The sequence below is a fragment of the Lichenostomus cassidix genome, chromosome 4, assembly GCF_008360975.1.
Source record: "Lichenostomus cassidix isolate B80296 chromosome 4, HeHo_3.0, whole genome shotgun sequence".
Taxonomy (NCBI): domain Eukaryota; kingdom Metazoa; phylum Chordata; class Aves; order Passeriformes; family Meliphagidae; genus Lichenostomus; species Lichenostomus cassidix.
In genome coordinates this window covers 61,310,527-61,329,467 of record NC_139484.1, presented here as the reverse complement: position 1 = coordinate 61,329,467, position 18,941 = coordinate 61,310,527, and the positions used below count along the sequence as shown (strand labels likewise).

Sequence of the window (18,941 nt, the reverse complement as noted above, 5' to 3'; positions counted from 1 at the left end):
AACTTCACCTCCTGGCACAGCTGGTGAGCCCAGCAGGGGAATCTCTGGAAAAAGGGGCAGGCAGCTCAGGAAGGGTTTATGGATCTTGTTAGGTCATGTAGAAAGAAAATTAGAGAGGCAAAAGCTCAGAACTCAGTTTGGCCACTTTTGTCAAGGATAATAAAAAGTGATTTTATAAATACATTAATGACAAAAGGAGGACCAAGGAAATTCTCCATTCTTTACTTGACCCAGGAGGTAACACAGTCACCAAAGATGAGGAAAAGGCTGAGGTACTCAACACTGTCCCTGGAGGTGTTAAGGAAAGACTGGATAAGTCGGTTAGTGCCATGGTGATGTTGGGTCATAGGATGGACTCGAGAACCTCAGAGGTATTTTCCAACTTGGTTGATGCTGTAATTCTGAGGGGATGTTCGGAGTTACAGCATTTGTCTTCGTCCAGGGAAGATGGACTCCGCCATGTGGAATGGTGACTTGGGAAGATAAATGCCTCATCTGCAAACATGCCCCACTCCTCTTCCTTCTTCCTCACTTTTTAATATTCTGAGCACAATGTTCTATTGTCCAGCAGGTCCCTTTGGGCAGTTGAGGTCAGCTGTCCATCTGTGTCTACTCCCAAGTCCCCATGCAGCCCCAGCCCAAATCAGCACCTGGGAAGGCTGGCCACTCTCTACTGCAGGATCAGGAAGGTGCCTGGGAAGCCCTGCTCCACGGCAAACACCAGCACAGCACAGAGCTGCACCTCGGAGGGGCCGCTGAGCAGCACCCGGCAGGAGTGGGAGCTGGGCAGCAGCGTGAGCTGCCAGTGCTGCCACTGAGGCAGATGCTCCCAGGCTGTCTGCACCGAGTTCTGCACCCAGCAGGCAATTTCCTCCACATCTAAGTAGGAGCCTGTGCAGAGGGTCTGTAGCAGGGGTGAGTTCTGGGCTGCCTGATTGTTCTCGGAGGGGTGGACAAAACATGGAATATCCTCAGTTTTCCTCAAGCATGTGCACTCCAGCACCACACGGATGTTGGAGCACCTCTCTGGCAGATGCGTCCCACTGTACAGCTCCAGCTTGAAAGAGTGCCTGGGGGGTGGCTGCAGGAACACAAGCAGCTGGTACACGATTCGTTTCTCAAAGATACTCCAGGATTCATAGATGCTGTTCTGCCCAGTCGCCGGGTGCATCTGCGGCATGAAAGTGTCCTTGGAAAGCTCTCGGCACACGTGGAGGATGTCATGCACCATCTTCTTCACATCCCTGCACATCTCAGACAGATCCTGCATGGGCAATATGTGGGGCATAGAAAACAGCCTGACACTGTGACGATGTCTCTTCAACATCTCCTCCTTCTCCTTGTCATCTTCTTCCTCACTGCCAGGGCTATCCTGCACCTTGCAGGTGCAAGAGGTAAATTTTATTTTCCAGGCCACCCAGCAGATCTCCATGAATACGACTGCTGCAGCAGCCCAAAAGAGACAGAGCTGCCACCTAGAGAGGACTGGGTCTTCTTGTGGGGATCTGATCCACTTCATGTCCTGGAGAAGTTGCATCATCCTGTGAGGCAGAAATGCCTCTCGCTGCCACATCTGCTTGATTGTGAGCACATTGATCGGTAGATCTTTTATCTGCTTGAACAGGACAGTCAGCACAATCACCAAGAGAGTGGTTGCTGCAGCCATGGCCTGCAGGAGATGGGAGAAAGGTTTATCCAGCAGCTCTGGGTGAACAGGCTTGAAGGGACTGCAGTCCCTGGCTGGAGACAGCACAGGGCCCATCCTGCCCAAGCCACCCTCATGGTGATCCCCTGCCTGGGCTGTGCCCGTGAAAGGGCAAGAGACACCAAGCAGAGTCTCCTGAGGCCTCATCCCTGCCATGCTGGAGCATTCCATGAAGCCAGGGGCATCTGGCACATCCCCAAAGCTTCTCTGGGACCATTGAGGGCACTGAGCCCTTCTGTCCCACAGCCCAGAGTGGCACTGTGCTCTGCCCTGAGGGGCTCAGCCCTCACTCTGGGTAAGAAACCCTCTGGGCATCTCTCCTGCTCCCCATCCATCCCAGCCTCCCCTGTGCACTCACCAATTGCCCAAGTCCAGCTGCAGTGGTGGTGTCCAAATGCCTGGTGGTGTCCCTGGGGATGGCTCCCACTGTGACCTGTTCTCTGTAAAGTCACAGCCACCAGAGCTGCATCACCTGCCTGGCAAACCCTAGACTTCAGCCCTCCCCCTGCTCAGTGGGTTCTGGGCATCACTGCCCCAAGTCCAAACCCACTGCAGGGGATCCCAGGGGGTCTCTTGGCAAAGCAGGAACAGATCCCAAAGGCACCACAGAGAGCCCCAAGTCCCACTGTCCTCAGCCCCAGGGACAGAACCTTGTCCTTCTCCGAAGGGCTCAGGCCTCACTCAGGGCTAGAAACCCCCGGGAATCTGTGCAGTCCCATCCAGCCCAGCCTTCCCCGTGCATGTGCACACACCAATCCCCCAAAGCCAGCTGCAGGGGACTGCCTGGTGTTGTCCTTAGGGACAGATGTCATTGTGTCCCATCCTCTGTGATGTCACAGCCACCAGAGCCACATCACCGGCTGGCAAACCCCATGTCCATCCCCACCCCCTGCTCAGGGGGATCTGAGCATCACCATTTCCAGTACAAAGCCACCCAGCAGGAGGGAGATCTCAAGGGGTCTCTTGACAAAGTGGGCAGCCCAAGCCACCCTGATGGTCATCCCTTGCAGGGCTGTACCCCATGAGACCCCTTAGCAGAGTCTCCCAGGTCCCCATCCCCACCATGCAACAGTGTCCACTAAAACCCTGGGCACCTGGCACATCCCCAGAGCCTCTCTGGGCACCTGACACCCCTGGGAGCCCTGAGCCCCTCTGTCCCCAGCCCCAGGGCTGGTCCTGGGATGCACTGACTGACCCTGGGCACCAAGGAAACACACAGTCCATGACCCCATCCCAATGCACAGAGCTGTGGGCCTTGAGCTGGTGGTTGCCCTGCCTAAAGAAACATCACATCTAATATCTCTCTGACCATATCTCTAAAATTCTGACCTTTGCAATACTTAGGTCAGTTATTTCAATGGATTCTATAAATCCAGTTGGGTGCATACGGAAGTCTGATTTGGATTTACTCAACTTTGGAAAGAGATGCAGGCAGTTCTGAGGAGGATTTCTGGGATGTTATGTGCCTGAAAAAAGTCAGGATACAGAATGATGTCTTAAGGTTAAATGCCAGAGTTGTGCTGCAAAGGTCTTTTCTGAATGAGCTCCATTTGGCTTTTTGAATTTCTTAAGGAAGATGAAGAAATGTACTGGGCATTTCATGCTACATAGATCAAGTCTGACAACTGGGCAGTTCAGTCAACCAAATCTGCACTGCCTTCAAAGGAGAAGTTTTGGGGAAAAAGAAAATAAAAATTCACAAGCCTCTGTTTTCTTCTGGTGGACTTTTTCTTTCGGTTATCTAATTTCAGTCATCTTTATAAAAGCAACTCTTACATTTCTGGGGTTTTTTTTTTTTGCCCCAAATCAGATTAACCTAGCACAGTGTTTAATAATGAATTCCACTCAGCATGCCAGTAGAACAGAAAAGTTCTTTTGTTTGATCTTAGACAAGTTCTCTAATAGGTAAAAATGAGATCCACAGGGCAGATTATGCTAATAAATTATGAAAAGAATTTATTAGAATTTCTGAAAGGTATTTGACTTATCTCATAGCACATTTAATGCAGTTTCATGATTATCAACCCTTTTCAGCTTGTTGCATTAGAAATGCATGAGGAGCTGAGGACAACATTTGCAAATCATTTTTGCATCTTAACAGATGGTTCCCATAAAAGTCTTACTGTACTTTAGCTTTTCACTTTGATATTCAGCCTTACTAGGAGGACTGCAAAATATTTAGATACAAGCCCTAAACCCTGTATCAAACTCTTTTAGTTGTGTGAGGAAGTTCAGCTTGGTGGGTAGCATCAATCTTTATAGTAGCTTGAAAGAAACTCCTGAAACTTCTAGATTTTATCTCAGTCCTGTTCTGTTCAGTGACTTATTTTGTCTGTTTGATTGGTAAAACACATATGATGTGAATCCCTCAGGAACTTCATCCTGTGAGGAATAAATGAGTCTGCAGCACCTGCTTTATTGATTTGATGGATCAATAGTCAGCCTATGAGTGACACTTATGTAAATCACAGCAAACATCACAAGGTATGCTACTAAAAGTGAGATAAATGTCACCTATTATTAGACATGTAGTTATTTGTTATGTTTGCTTTATGTCTTATTTTGTTACCTTTTTCTAAAATGCAAATTCTAAACAGGAATGGAAGAGATCTAAATTTAGGCACACTTGGATCTAATCTGAAGTTTTAATGTGGTAAATTGTAAACACTGAGAACATTTGGATGAACTTCCAGGTGGGAACATCCCAAAACAAATTTGGTCTTGAGCTTTGCAGTTGTGCTGATCTGGGCTGTTGTTTAAGGCTCCTTGGGAATTGTAAAAATATTTCTCAGTACAGGACAGATGAGCCCTGATGAGCTAATTTTCTGCAGTGCTTGGATAAACATAAATTTAGATGCTGAACAACAGTCAAATGTGTTTGTCAATACATATTAATATAGAGATATGTAAATATATGTCTGTATTTGTTCAGAAGCCTGAATAAATAGAGGAATAAATTTAATTAGGCAGTGTGATCTCTGCCTTACAATGTTAATGATAAAAGTCCTGGAGTTCCCACTTGCAGACAGCTGCAGGATCACAAACAGCAGATAGTGTTTGACTGCAGCCATTGCACTGACAGAAATTCTCTGTCTCTCCTGGTGCCCTGAGCTGCACAATGTCCTCGAGAAAACAGACTCAGTCTGAGGAAATAATGCTGAATGAAGCTAGATTACGAGTTTATGTGGTCCAGCAGGTGTGCAAAAAATGTTTTTGACAGAAGAGTAATGTACTGGCATCATTAGAGACAAATAGGGACTAAGAACTGCATTTCTGAGGGTGTTTAATAATTAGAGGAGGACTTTAAGTTGTACTGAATGGAAGGAATTAGCCAGCTGTAGTTTGGGTATCATTACCTAAAAGTCCAGGCAATTAAACAGCATGAACTGAGATATCTTGAGACCAATCCAACCTCAGGTGGTGACTTCTTCCTTCCGATATTTGTAGATTCAAGGCAAATGCCTTTTCCAGTGTTTTTCCCACACTAGCAACTAACTCAGACATATATTAGTTAACAAATCTGACTCAATTGATCTCTTCATGTGCTGCAAATCTTTTTATAAAGAAAACTCTCATATTGATACAAAACCACATAAATCCTGGAATTACAAGTTTTTGCTTGCCCAGTCTTGAATGGGTAGAAGTTCTTGCCAAGGAAGTGCTCGAAAGACTTGTTCACATCTCTGTCCAGATGAAGTTAAAATGGTAAAGCGATTGGGGACCAATTCATAGCAGATGATTAAAAGGAAAGTAACAGGGAAAATAAATTTAGAGCTGGCATTTCCATTAATGACTGCTTCTTTGAACTTCTATTAGAAATAACTAGTTCTACTGCCAGGGCTGATTTTTTCCAGGGTCTGTTGCAAAAGTCAGCTATATTTTGCAGCTGTTTTCAAGCATTAAAACCACAGGGCCTAAATATATAGACATACAATGAGGAACCTCTTCATAAGTAATGATGAACAAATAATGCTAATGACTCTACTTGCCTTCTGCCTGTAGGTATTTAGGCTCACTGAGAAGATAACACATGTTCTTATTTTTTATTTATTTCTATTAGCCTGGACTTATTTTTTATTAATGCTTGCTGCACAATCATCTTATGCCATATGGTAACCACAGGAACTTTCTGTAAAAACTTTTCTCTGTACAGTGACATTTTAGTATCTCAGGCACCTCTTTATGCTCTGTCCTGCCCATACTACTTTATTGTTGCATGTGTCAAAATTTCCACATTCGCTCTCTTATACCTTTCATAGTAACAGCCTATATTCTAAGGTGCCAAAGATGCAGTAATTGTTGGAATTTTCAGTCCAGAAAGTATAGAAAAAAGGGTTTACAGGAAAACTATGGCTTTATAGTGAAAGGCTTAATGTTTAACTGAAAAACCTTGGACGAAAATGCACTTCCATTGCTTGTCCCAGACCGGTGTAGCCTCTTATCCTTCTGGGGATAGAGCCTTACTAAGGTATCCCATTTATCTGTGTTGGAGCACAGAAACTGTAATCTGGGATTCTCTCCCCACCTGAGAATCATGAGGGCACACCTTTCCTAAATTATTCACTATGGAAAGTGAGTGCTTCGGCACTTCTTACATGCCACTCTTTTTTTCATCCCAGAACAATCCTTCAGCCTTTGTACTGGGCTTTTCTGCAGTGTCTCCACTAAGAGACCAATTAATAAATTGGGAGATTGAATTAATTGAAAGTTGGACCCATTGGCATTTGCTAAAGAGGAAGCTGTGTTACATTCCCTGCTCAGAGATTTTCCAAGTGATTTATTGACTCCAGTCTTCCTTCTTTTGTCCTGCAGGATGTGTTTACCTGTGATAAACAGGGCAAGAATGAGGTGTCTCTGGGCAGCAGATTTGCTGGTTCACTTAAGCCCTTCAAAGGCTGACAGTCTCAGTAGTGCCATTTTCGACTTTCCAAATTCAGTGAGCTACATTAGCACATCAGGACATGTTCAATGGAGGTTCACACTGCTATGGCCTGCATACAAAATTGCTCTAGACAGAAGAACTCAAAGATTGGTCTTGTGCCATCTCAATTAGCAATAGGGAACAAGAGATTTCCAGGCTCATTTTGGATAATCTTTTAAAACTGTGATAGTTTGTATCAAACTCACCCAAAACCCATGAACCCGACTGCAGATCTCAATTGAAAATCACATTGGAACTTCTCTCTGTATTGCAGTTTGCCTCCCTGCCATTCTGTTGGCAATGTTATGAAAATAACTATTCCATCATGGTGGTATGTCCATTTTGGGGCCTGAATCCTGTGGGCCACGGGAATTGCCTGACAGTGGTCTCAAAGACACTGAAATGGGAAAATCAGATGGCTTCTATTTGCAGGAGAGATTGAGATGTGAAAGCTTCAAAAGCTCAGTAGGGAAATGAGCTACATGAAAATATTTAAAGCCTGGAAAGTTCTGAATTAGTTGATCACGGATTTTTTTGCTATCATTTGATTTGAATGATCTCATCTGATTTCTTATTCTGAACCCATAGTGACTCTTTAATACATTACCCATAACCCTTTTTATGCAGCAAAACCATTAGCTCAGCTGTGTGATTACAGTGCCTGACGCCCTCTCTGATTTTTCAATCATAAATACAGCTGCTGGATTTTGGCTTAAAAAGGGGCATTTTAGAAAATTTCAGAAGTGGGAACTGAACTCAGCCTTTGCTCCAGTAAGTAGTTAGAAAACTAGACTAAAACAGAACGTTTTTTTGTAAGGATTACTTTTTCCCCTATTTTTTCTACATTATTTACTTTGCGTGTACACAGCAACAGGTAGTTCTGAAAGCCTGTAAAAGGTATGACTCAAAACTGTTTTAAAGCAATGATTGTGCATTGTTACGTTGGAACAGACTTTTGTTCAGCACTCTTCAATCTAAATGTGCTTTCTGTACATAAGCTTGGATTTTCACCTGTGGTGTTCTGTGCAGCATTGTGCATCTTGGGATTTTCATCTGAAAAGACAAAATCAGAATTTTTTCAACACAGGGGTACATTTTGAACAAGAGAGTTCTTTTTTGATTAGGATATTCCTGGCAGTGGTCCATGTTAAGTGTCCCTGCAGCTGAGAAAGGCATTGAGCTTTCTCTCCCATCTCTCAGAGGAATATCCTATAGGATCATGGAATGGATACTGTTGGAAAAGACCTCTAAGATCATCAACTCCAACCATTAACCCAGCACTGCTAAACCATATTCACCACTAAACCATGTCCCTAGGTACCACATCCAAATGTTTTCTGAACACTTTCAGGGATGGTGGTGCCATCACTTCTGTGGGCAGCCTGTCATGATGCTTGGCCACCTTTTCAGTGAAGTTTTCCATGATATCCAACCTAAACCTCCCCTGGCACAACTTGAAGGGGTTTCCCATTATCCTGTCCTTTGTTCCCTGGCAGCAGAGCCTGACCCCCTGTTACAAATGGAGACAGGAGTTTAGATAATTCTCTGCCTTTTCCTAGGCCTTTGGCAGCAGGCAGTAGCTCTTATTGGGGTGGCCAGCACTCTGAGACCCACTCTCATTCATAAATTCTTTAATAATAGCCGATTAGGTCTAATACAACATAAATTATCATTTATTAGAACAAAAAGAACAGACATAAGACTTGGGACAAAACTACATACCACACAGAAATAAAATAAAAGATACTAATACTAGTCAAGAAGATGTAGCGTGCAAAAACGTACTTATTACAGCTAGCAGAGAAATAATATTACTCTAATAATATTAATATCTGATTAATTGGTGGAAGCACACACTGGAATCTTTTCCCTCCAGTTCCCAGGAAACTAACCAGCAGAGCTTGGGTCCAAACTCTGGGGAGAAGTCTTGCACATTTCCAGAGTGTGTGTAGGAACTTCTGCCTCTGTGATAATTCATGTGTCTTTAATAGTGTAAAAGTGTGTCTTTTGGTCATGTTACATGTTTCCTTTAATTTTTTCCACATCTGTTTTCCCATACCATGGTGTTGACTCTTGGTTGGAACTCAGACTTTAGGGTGCTAGGCAATGACCCCGTCTGGGCCTTTTTGACCCCTCACTGGGCCTTTCCATATGCCAGCTATCTGTGAGGGAAAGGGGAGTAGGGAAGACATCCTGCCAAACCCCCATCTGGCTGCATCCTCCTGTCAGGGGGTTGTAGAGAGTGACAAGGTCCCCCTGAGCCTCCTTTTTGCCAGGCTGAGCCTCCCCAGCTCCCTCAGCTGCTCCTAGTGCTCCAGACCCTTCCCAGCTCCTTTCCCTTCTCTGGACACTCTCCAGCCCCTCAATGTCTGTCTTGTTCCTCACTCCCCCCCAGTCCCCTCAGCCTCCCTGTCCCTTCAGCAGCTCCCCAGTCCCTTCAGCCCTGTTGTCCCTCTCAGCAGGAGCCCAGGGATGACACTGGCTGATCCCCAGGAGGTGACACTGGTTGTTCCCAGGGGTGACACCAGCTGGGCCCTGATCATGGCGTGGGGAAGACGCTGTCCGGCTAAGGCCTGGCCCCGGTCCTGTCTTTTTTGTTTGATCTCAAGTTTAAAACTGGATTGCTTAAAATGTCGGTGTCTTCTGGTTACTAAGTAAAGCTTGCTTCCATATATTTTCAACATTTCAATGTTGAAAAGAGGAAAAAAGGAACAATATTCTCTTTATTTACACTACAAGACAAAATCTGTTTGATTGATAGGTGAGGCATTGATACTGGAGGGACACAGCAGCTGACTTTCTGAGGACAGCCAGTTGATGCATTTTGGTCTGGAAGTAGGACACGCCATAATTCAGTCAATGGTAAAATATGTGACCTTGCCATTTAATCAAGGAAGTAACACTTTCAGCCTTAGTCTATGGTTATCTGTGTGCCTTCTTATCTCTGTGCTTGTGGAGAGAATAGCACAGATGAAACAGCAAAGTCACTGGAATTATCTTGGTCCAAATTCTGTAGACCTGATAATAAGAACTTAAATTTTTTATCTACACTGATGCTTAAATTGTTCATCCCTTGCTATAATCTGTAGGAAATTGTGTCTGATACTCAGCTCGAGATTGTAGTCACTTAAATGTCAGTGCCTGCATCGCAAGGTGGGTGTCTTAAATTCCTTTTATTGCCAGTGAGCGTCACAGAATAAAATTAATTAACTTTTAGAGATCCCTCTTACCCTGAGTGGATGTGCACACTTTGTCACCTGAGTAGCTCCTTGGACTGCAGAATTCCTGAATCCTACCAAGTCTCTGCTGACTGATGAGGGAGTGGACATGCAGCCCATTTGTAAATATTCGTGTTTTGCTTCTAACTTGGAATAAAATCTCACTTTTGGGCTCAGTTCTCTTCCCAACCATAACTTACCAGTGCCCTTTAAGATGCTCCAAATTATCTGGAACACCAGGACAAGGCTGTGGGTGTGACACAGGACCCACAGGGACCCTGAGCCCTTTCACAGATGGAAAGCAGGTGTCTCTGAAAGGCACTCAAGAGTCTCCCTGACAGCCCCAGGCAACTGTGCCAGCAACTGCAGCATGTTCTTTTGATCTGCCTATAAAAAGTAGTACAACTATTTTTCATATAATCTTTGAACCTCCAAATATAATCTCTCCTTTATAGCACATTTCTGACTGGTGTATCATCATTTATTATGTATTGCTTAGGAAATGCTGAAAGAAGAAAGGAAAAAATGCAAGATTAAATAAATGAAAGAGGGAATTAAAAGGCAAGATTAAGAAAGAGGAAAAATAATTTTCAATGATAAGAAAATAACCCATCCCTGTTACTTTATTTTTATTTTAGGAAGGATTAATTGGAAGGGATTAAGATTCTCCAGATTGCTGAAATTCTCAACAAGTTGCTTTTAAAAGCTGAAAGATGGAACAAACAGAATTCTTTTCTGAAGGATGTAGGGGGTAAGGGTCTTCTCTCACTCTTGTCTGCTAAACAGATTGCAAGGAGTTGTATCCTCAAAAGGGTTAAACTGATTATCAAGTACAAGCCTAGTACAAGTCCTTTCCTCACACTTTGTTCTCTGAAATAATCCTATTAAAATAAGAAAAATTTATTACGTACATATCTTCCCAGATTTTATCAATATTGAAACCTTTTAAATGGAATATGCGATGAAATAAACCCTGCTCACCAATGTGGTAAAATATAATAGACATCAAAGCAGCTAAAAGCCCTCCTAAATCAACGCAGTAGCTCTGCAGCAATTTCTAGAACAGAAGGTGAGAATCCCCTTAATATTTGATAAATGAAGGAAAATGTATAGAAGCAGATTTATAGGATACCACATTTGCACTCTTAAAAGACCTTCATTATGTCATTAACACTACAGTGATAAAAAGCTCTTCCATCATTCATCAACCACATTGTGTCTGTCCTGCCATTAAACAGATGGAATAATCCCCGATCCAAATTCCCAAAACTTTTAGAGTACACTTACTTTCATTTTCTTGCCTTAGGCCAATCCATTTAACAACCCATCATAGCCAGGTTGGCCAGGTCTTCAAGCTGAATGTTATGAATAAAAAGCAGGTTGAAAGTGACCTTTATTCTCCCTCCTCCTTTCTCTACCAAAGCCTGGCATGTAACATCTGAGAGAATATTAAGTCCAAGTTTTTATTCTTTCAAGGACATTCGGGAATTTTCCAGCACTGGTAAATAAATAAATTTTTAAAAATCACTTCAATTACATGATTAATTCTTTCATCATTTCCATGGTTTATAACGTGCTGATAACTGACATTTAGTAAATACACATTTGCTTAGAGCTGCCTGTCAATGCTGCCAACCATTGCTTGAGCCATTCTTTCAATCATTTCAACAACTCTGTTGCTTCTGTCTCCAAGTTCCAATCTCTTTCAAGAATATATTTTGTAATGTAACGCACGAAAGAAGATGCTTTCCAAAGAAGGAAGCATGAGTTAAAAAAATGAAACACATCAAAAGATGAAGGTCCAGTTTTTCTTCTGTTTTTAAATATCTGTTTGCTTCTTTACTCACAGCTGTTCCTCAGCACTGCCTAATGACACATCTTTATCCTTCAGTTACCTTCTGTTGTCTGCCATTTAACAAGCTGAGTTTGGATACCACCTAAAATTAAGGATATCCAGGTTGTTTCCCTTCCCTGTCGTCCACGTCTGTTTTAGGAACAGCTACCCAAGCAAATAGTACAGCAAGGTGCAAGGAAGCCAACCTTAAAATAGTAATGACAAAGCTAAGGCTGGATGAAAAACCAAGGTAAAAGGAGAGGGAGGAGCACATTTACTTATCTCAGGGACCTGTCAAATGTTGATGACAGTCTTCAGCTGGAATAGGTTCTGAGCAAAGGAACAGCAGTCACCCTGATCTTACTGCACTTTCGAGCCTCAGCTCTGCAGGTGGTTAAACAGCAGATGATCTTGGATATCTGGCTGAATAAGAAAGGCATCTGTTTTAGTGTATTGTCACCTTCCCTTTGTTCTTCGCACTTCCAGCAGCCCTAGATGACCCATTCAGCTGAGTTTGGATTAATTCTGTTGCTCCTTGTCATTTTATGGGAAACCTTGCAATCTAGCATGGATAAAATTACAATAGACTGCAGAATATCTGAAGTGCTGTGCTAAAAAGGTTTTTAGACAGTGAATAAAATATTGGTCTAGCAACCAAAACCTTCTCTTCCAATCACCTGTTTCTAATCAGTAGGTCTTTATGCATCTCATATTGATTATATCTTTCTCTTTTCCCAAGTGGGCAGAGAACCATAGGGCTGATGAGCTGGAGGAGAGTGACTGTTCATCCTGTAATCTGTGTTAAACATTCCACTTGAAATGGCTGATTAGTGAGATGTTCATTAATGATACAGATGAATTTTCATCTTGTGGCTGGAATGACAATATGATATTAAAATTCTTGGAGACATGTAGGTCCTTCTGATGGACAGATGTCCCTTGCTGCCTTTTTCTCTTTAGGGGGATTTTTTATCTCCTCTTTCAAGGGACTTGATTTTCTCTTGATTTATGTCTATTTTAGGGTCCCTTATCTCTCTCACTTCGTCTGTTTCTGCTTTCAGAACCTCTCTCTTTCTTTCCTTCAGGGGCCTATTTCTCTTTGTTCTGTCTCTCATTTTCTGTGTCTGACACATCTGCTCCCGCCTCTCTCGATGTACAGTGTGATAGATGGAACATGACTGCAGAAAAAAAGAAAGTTTCAGTTCTTCCAGCAAGTCGAAAGGTGACCTGCAAATATCTGAACAAAAAAGAGAAGAAAGTTCATTTTTATGTGCTGAATATTCTGCACAGCAAGAGACATAGCACATTTAGAGACTGCACAGGAGACACTTTAAACACCACCTACTCCATAGTCCATCCCATTAAATTCTGTGCACAGTTTTTTCACTTGGTCTATGTCTGTGTACACGTATATATAAAACCATCTCTGCTAATACAGGGCCTTATTTGAAATGTTGTAGTTTTCCCCTTGTTTTCAATGGCGTCTAGATCCTCAAACTAATTTGCATTCCCTGCTATGAATTCAGTTCTACACCACCCAAAGAAGAAACCAAGGATCCTTTCACATTTTGGATTTTCAGTCCCTTAAAAACGTTTGCAGTAGATTTTTTTATGATTGTGTTTTAAATTCAGAGTCTACTTTGGGGAAATTTTAAGGATTTTTAATTATTTTAGGACAAAATCAATAAAGCTGAAGCAAAATATTTTTGGATGAAAAAGAAGAAAGGTTTTTTTCTAACCAGGCCTGCTTTCAGAAGATTGAAATTACTGTGATCTTTCCAGAAAGACCTTATTTTCTCTAATAATATGTATATACCATTACTAGGTTAGCATATTGTGTTTTATGTGAGTAGGGTTGGAAGCCAGAGCTGTGTGGTCCTGGCTGCTGATTCACTAGCTCACATTTTGGTAGGTTTGAGATTTAAGCAAGAGCCAATTGCCAGGAGGTTACTGCTATGGAGCCAGGAGGGGACCTTTGACAAGAGGTGAAATTCTTAAACTCAGTTTCTTGTTCCACAGCAGGGATTTTGCCAGATTAGAGCCAAGTGGGAGCTAATGCCATGGTGGAGCTGTTCTGGAGCATTCAGAAATCAGCCATGTGATCTTCCTGAATATTTGGAAAATGCTTCTCATAAAACCCTATCCATGTTTTGTTGGATCAGCTGAGCAAACACTGTTCTACAAAGCATTGCCTTCCAGATTAATGGGTCAGGGTGATTCCTATTTTTTTGTTGTTGTTTTCCCTTTCAATATAAAGAGCGTTCCATTGGAAAATTGCAGCTAGCTGTAATAGAAACTGCAAATTCATTTCACATATGCCACCCCGGAGTCGCCAACTGGCGTGGTAAATAAGTAACAATTTATAAAGTGAAGCAATCTGAGAACATTCCCCAGCAGTTAACACATGGAAGGCATGAATATGCATGAACCATTTTCAGGTTGTTATGGTGCACATTTTCTTTCTGAAACAATTATAAAAAACATTATTAGAGAGGTGTTAAATGTGTCAGAGAAGCATTTGGCACAACCATTTTCACAGCGCTCTTTATTTTGGGGTATTGCTTCTTTCTTGTGATCGGTTTTTAAAAAAACAAATAAAATGGTACTGAGACAAAAAAATTCTTGATAGTAATAAACTGATTTCCTATGAGAAGGTTCAACTTAAACTCAAACAGCCTGATCCTGGGCACAGGGATAGCTACATGCCTTATTCCTCTTGTCTTTCAAAGATTCCTTCTCCTTCCCTCTCACACAGAGTGTAAATATTTCCGCTGCTTCCGAGAAGCCACCTCATAATCTCACTTCACATCCTCAGAAGTATTGTCTTAATCTCCAGTCTAAATGTCTTTTGGTCATTTGGGTCATAAAATGAGGAGTAGTGGGTACAAATTGAAAGAGGGAAAATTTAGGTTAGATTTGAGGAAGAAGATTTTTACAGTGAGAGTGGTGACACACTGGAGCAGGTTGCCCAGGGAGGTTGTGGACGCCTCAGTCAAAACCAGGATGGAAAAGACCTTGAGCAACCTGGTCAAGTGGAAGGTGCTCCTGCCCATGGAAGGGGGAGTTGGGACTAAATGATCCTTAAGGTCCATTTCAAACCCTTATTCTACGATTCTATAATTCTACGACTCTGTGATTCCATGATTCTATAATTCTGTGACTCTGTGATTCCATGATTCTAAGGTTCTATGATTTACTCCAACTTTTTCTCATGTGTCACTTCCTATCTGCCCTCCCAGATCACTTACAAAGGACAATCCTGTCTTCTCTTTATCTTCATTTTGGTAAAACAGTGGTGAAGCAAATATTTCTCCCAATCCCTGTGGTACAGTAAATCTTCTCTTCCCAATTATCCTCTTGTTGCTTCTGTTGCAGTTATGCTGCCTCTTTCTTTTACAAACAACCTGACCAGAACTGTATGTTTTGTGCTCATTGGCACTTCACCACAGTCACATATAGCAGAAAGAATAATTCCTTATCTCAACAGGAAAAAAAAAGTCGGATTTTATACATTTTTATAGCTTCCTGTTCTTCTCATCTTCCATCATTTCCCATTAATAACCTCTCAGGATCTAGCAATAATTTTTCTCAGTGGATGTGCATTTCTTGGCACTTGACTGACTACACTTTCTTCATTTCTATTATCCCAGTAGTTGAGCAGGTCTGTTTCTTCCTGTCTGACATTTTTCTCCTCAGTTTATTGACAGCACTTCCTTACTTACTGCCAAGCCAAATGATCAATTTCCTACTTTTTTTTTGTGCTGGGGTCACTGATGAAAATATCAAGTAAAATTGGTCCCAGTGCTGATCCTCAAAAAGTGCATCTGAAGTGTTCTTCCAGACAGGAAAGTCTTCCTATCGTATGATCCATTCCTATTTGCCTTTTAAGGTGATCTTTTGGGCCTGACAGCTTTTTAGCAATTCCATCTTACTCTGTTTTGGTGTAAATTCTCCATGTGGCTCATTACATGAAATGCTTACTCAAGTCCAAAGAGATGAGAGCCGGAGCCCTGTCTGTCTGCAGAATATAATTTCTGTTACAAAAGTAAAAACAGACTGGGTTAGTTTGGCTTGGTCTATGCTCGGTAAATTGATGTTCCATTTTATCCCATAATCCTTTTAGCTTCATGTCTTTCACTAATTTTTCACTTGAAAATGTGTTCTACATCCCTAACATATTATTGAGGTCAGCTCAACTGGCCTATACTTGGTGAACTCCATTTTCTTCCATTTTGTAAGGAGCAGTATGTGTTTGCTGATCAATAGCCAGTGTTCCAGAGTTTTGAAAATCTGATTGTCATGGCTTTTAATTCTGTCACATTTTGAAATTTAGTCATGTCAGCCTCCCTTAGCTGAGATTTGCTAATATCTTTAGGTAAAATCTGTTCCAAAGTGTCATTCCCTTCATCCACTCTACTTTTACCCCATAGGTCAAAATTTGTAATTTGTATTTTTAAAACTTTTATCAACATCATCATCATCATCATCAACACCATAATCATCAGCATCATCAGCATCAAAGTGAGAGGACTCTCGAACAAATCACAAAAATCAGAAACTGGGCTGGTGCAACTTGAGGCTGTTTCCTTTTGTCCTTCCCCTTGTTCCCTGGGAGCACAGCCTGACCCCACCTGGCTGTCCCCTTCTGTCAGGAGTTGTGCAGAGCCAGAAGGTTCCCCCTGAGCCTCCTTTTCTCCAAGCTGAGCTCCTTTCCCAGCTCCCTCAGCAGCTCCTCATTACATCAATGATAAAGATAATAAACAAGACTTGCCCCAAAACTGTACCCTGGGGTGTCACCACCTGTGACCAGCCACCAGCTGGATTTGACCCCATTCATCACCGCTCTCTGGGCTCATATTTTCATAAATATTCCCTGCATCATCATCCCACATATTAAGACAAGTAGAGAGAATATGTTATATTTCAGTTCAGGAAATGATTATCTTTCTTTACCCTTCATTTGCTTTGGGAGCTTCTTTTACCCTCTTATGTTTTTTCTTAAAACCCCATTCTTCCTATGCTTTGTCAGACTTGCCTGAACAGATGGCAAATTCTCTAGGGCAAAATTTGCCTCTATGCAAATCTGTGTGCCTGAACTGGGTCTACTATTTGCTAGTGATAGTAATCAAAGATAAAAATGTTAATCCCACTTCCTTTTTTCTTTATTGAAAGAGGTAAGTTGGTATCAGGAAATATGAGAATTAAGTTTTTGAGTAGAAATTTGCACAAAGACAATGTACCGGTAAGAACTATGGTTCTGCAATAATTTTGCAAAGGTTTATGTCTAATAATGTGTGTAGAAAAACTTGAAATGTATTTAACAGCAATGAAATGATCTTATTTTCTTAAGAGATTTGTTTGCTTCTTTAAGTCCTAGCCATGGAAAGAGAAAATGCAGCATCATATCCAAAGGTGCAGGGAAGGGACAAACTATAATTTTAGTATGTTACAAAATAGATAAAATATATCTTCCAAAACACCACAGAAATCACTTTCTTGCAGTTCTGTCTGTGGCTTATATGGCTTAAACGTTCCAAACTCTATTTTGTAGTATCCTTGATGTTTCCTTCCATCTCATAAATGCCTAGTAAAATAGAAGCAGCTTGTATTTTCAATTCAAGGAACTGCAGTTATGTGCTTTGCTCTGGGATCAGATTGCAAATCAGTCATATTTTTGTGGCATACTTCTGTAGGTTGAAGTTTTATCTAGTTTCTCTCTCACTCAAAAAACTTCTGAATCTCCATCCTGATACCCTGCTTAGTCCAGTCTGAAACTTTACAATAATGAGTGTATTAATGTGATTCTGAAGGATCTGAAGTGCCCATTCATCCTAGGGTAGAGCAATCTCTCCAGCACAAAAGAGATTTTTTAACAAATAAGGATAATTATCTACTGGCCATTTATCGAAAAGAGCCATAGAAGAAAATAGCTTAAAAAAGCTAAAGCCCAAACATTAGTATAATTTATGGAATCATGCTAAATAATTAGGCTGGCAAATTTTAATTGATATGGATTTTGTTCTTGTAGGTTTTCTTACAGGCAGTCTCTGAAATCTGATGTCACAGGAAGCCCCCCAAATTTCAGATGTGAAAATGGGCATAATTCATTGTAGATCTGGGTAAAAAAGCTGCTTCTCACTCGTTCACCATGCTGAAGAATGAGGATCAGTAAGAAGAGATGTGGACATGATCTGCTTACAACTGGAATAAATTCTGGAGTAAGAAGGATGAAATGGGTACTGCAACAAGTGAAAATATCAACAATATTGCAGGGAATATTTGCAGTTACCAAAGTGATCTGCTTTACTTCAAGTGTTTCATTTTTGGATTATTGAATCCTTTCAATTTTGTATTAATTTGCCTGTTTAAGTTAAAATGCCACCCAAGTTCATGGAAATGTTAAAATGTGTTATTTCAAATGGCAACGTCAAAAAGAAGGAAGTTTCATCCTTGTTCACACAACTTCTACATGATGCAAATTTATTAAATTATGTGCATGTTTTTACCTTAATTCTGAATGGTTCAGCATGGTACAAACAGAAGATTCTGGAAATTGCATGTAAATTCAAATTATAATTTAAAGGGAATTTAAGTTTCCGAGCCTACAGAAATTGTCATGCAGAAATTCCTCTTGGCCAGTGCAACACCTGAGAGAAGGTAACGATTCAGGTCACACATTCAGACACCTGGTTGTGGATCATCTGTGTGCAGTGGTGTTTCTGCTCCTGTTCTGATCACTGGGGGTTTGGTCAGCACATTCAGTGCAGTGTGAAGAATTATCTGTCAGCTCCTACACTGGCATGTACCCTCTTGTGAGCCAAATGGCTCTCTCAGTTCCATTGGGTGGGCACAAATCAGTAGCCTTGATACAGGAATTTGTTTGACATGTTGTGGAGCATCCGAGGCATCTTCACAGGGTTTAAAATAATGGCACAGGAGCTGGGGGTGACTGATGCAGTTCTGGGGCAGCAGCTCCAGTCTAGGGGAGCTGTTTTAAGGCCCCTCATAGAGATGGATGGATTGTGAAAGGGACAAGGGGAAACAGTTTTAAACTGAAAGAAGGCAGGTTTAGATATGACATTAGGAAGAAACTCTTTGCTCAGAAGGTGGTGGAGCACTGGGCAGAGAAGCTGTGGCTGCCCCATCCCCAGAAGTGTTCCAGGCCAGGTTGGACGGGGCTTGGAGCAACCTGGGATAGTGGAAGGTGTCCCTGCCCATGGCAGGGGATTGGGACAAGATGATTTTTAATGTCCTTCCAGCCCA

The 18,941-nt window shown here is 41.8% G+C and overlaps 1 protein-coding gene across 1 annotated transcript; it reads right to left on the bottom strand.

The window, feature by feature from the left end:
• Nucleotides 1-670: 670 nt before the first annotated feature.
• LOC146438651 (inositol 1,4,5-trisphosphate receptor-interacting protein-like 1) lies at nucleotides 671-2,706 on the bottom strand. The gene is made up of 2 exons (XM_085059509.1): nucleotides 2,064-2,706; nucleotides 671-1,669 (listed from the first exon to the last, which is right to left on the bottom strand). The coding sequence occupies exon 2, from the start codon at nucleotides 1,664-1,666 to the stop codon at nucleotides 671-673; it is 996 nt and encodes a 331-aa protein (XP_084915635.1). The 5' UTR covers nucleotides 1,667-1,669; nucleotides 2,064-2,706.
• Between the last annotated feature and the right edge of the window lie 16,235 nt (nucleotides 2,707-18,941).

Bases quoted from the DNA above. Each gene is read 5' to 3' on its own strand.
- LOC146438651 (XM_085059509.1), bottom strand. From the start codon at position 1,666: ATGGCTGCAGCAACCACTCTCTTGGTGATTGTGCTGACTGTCCTGTTC.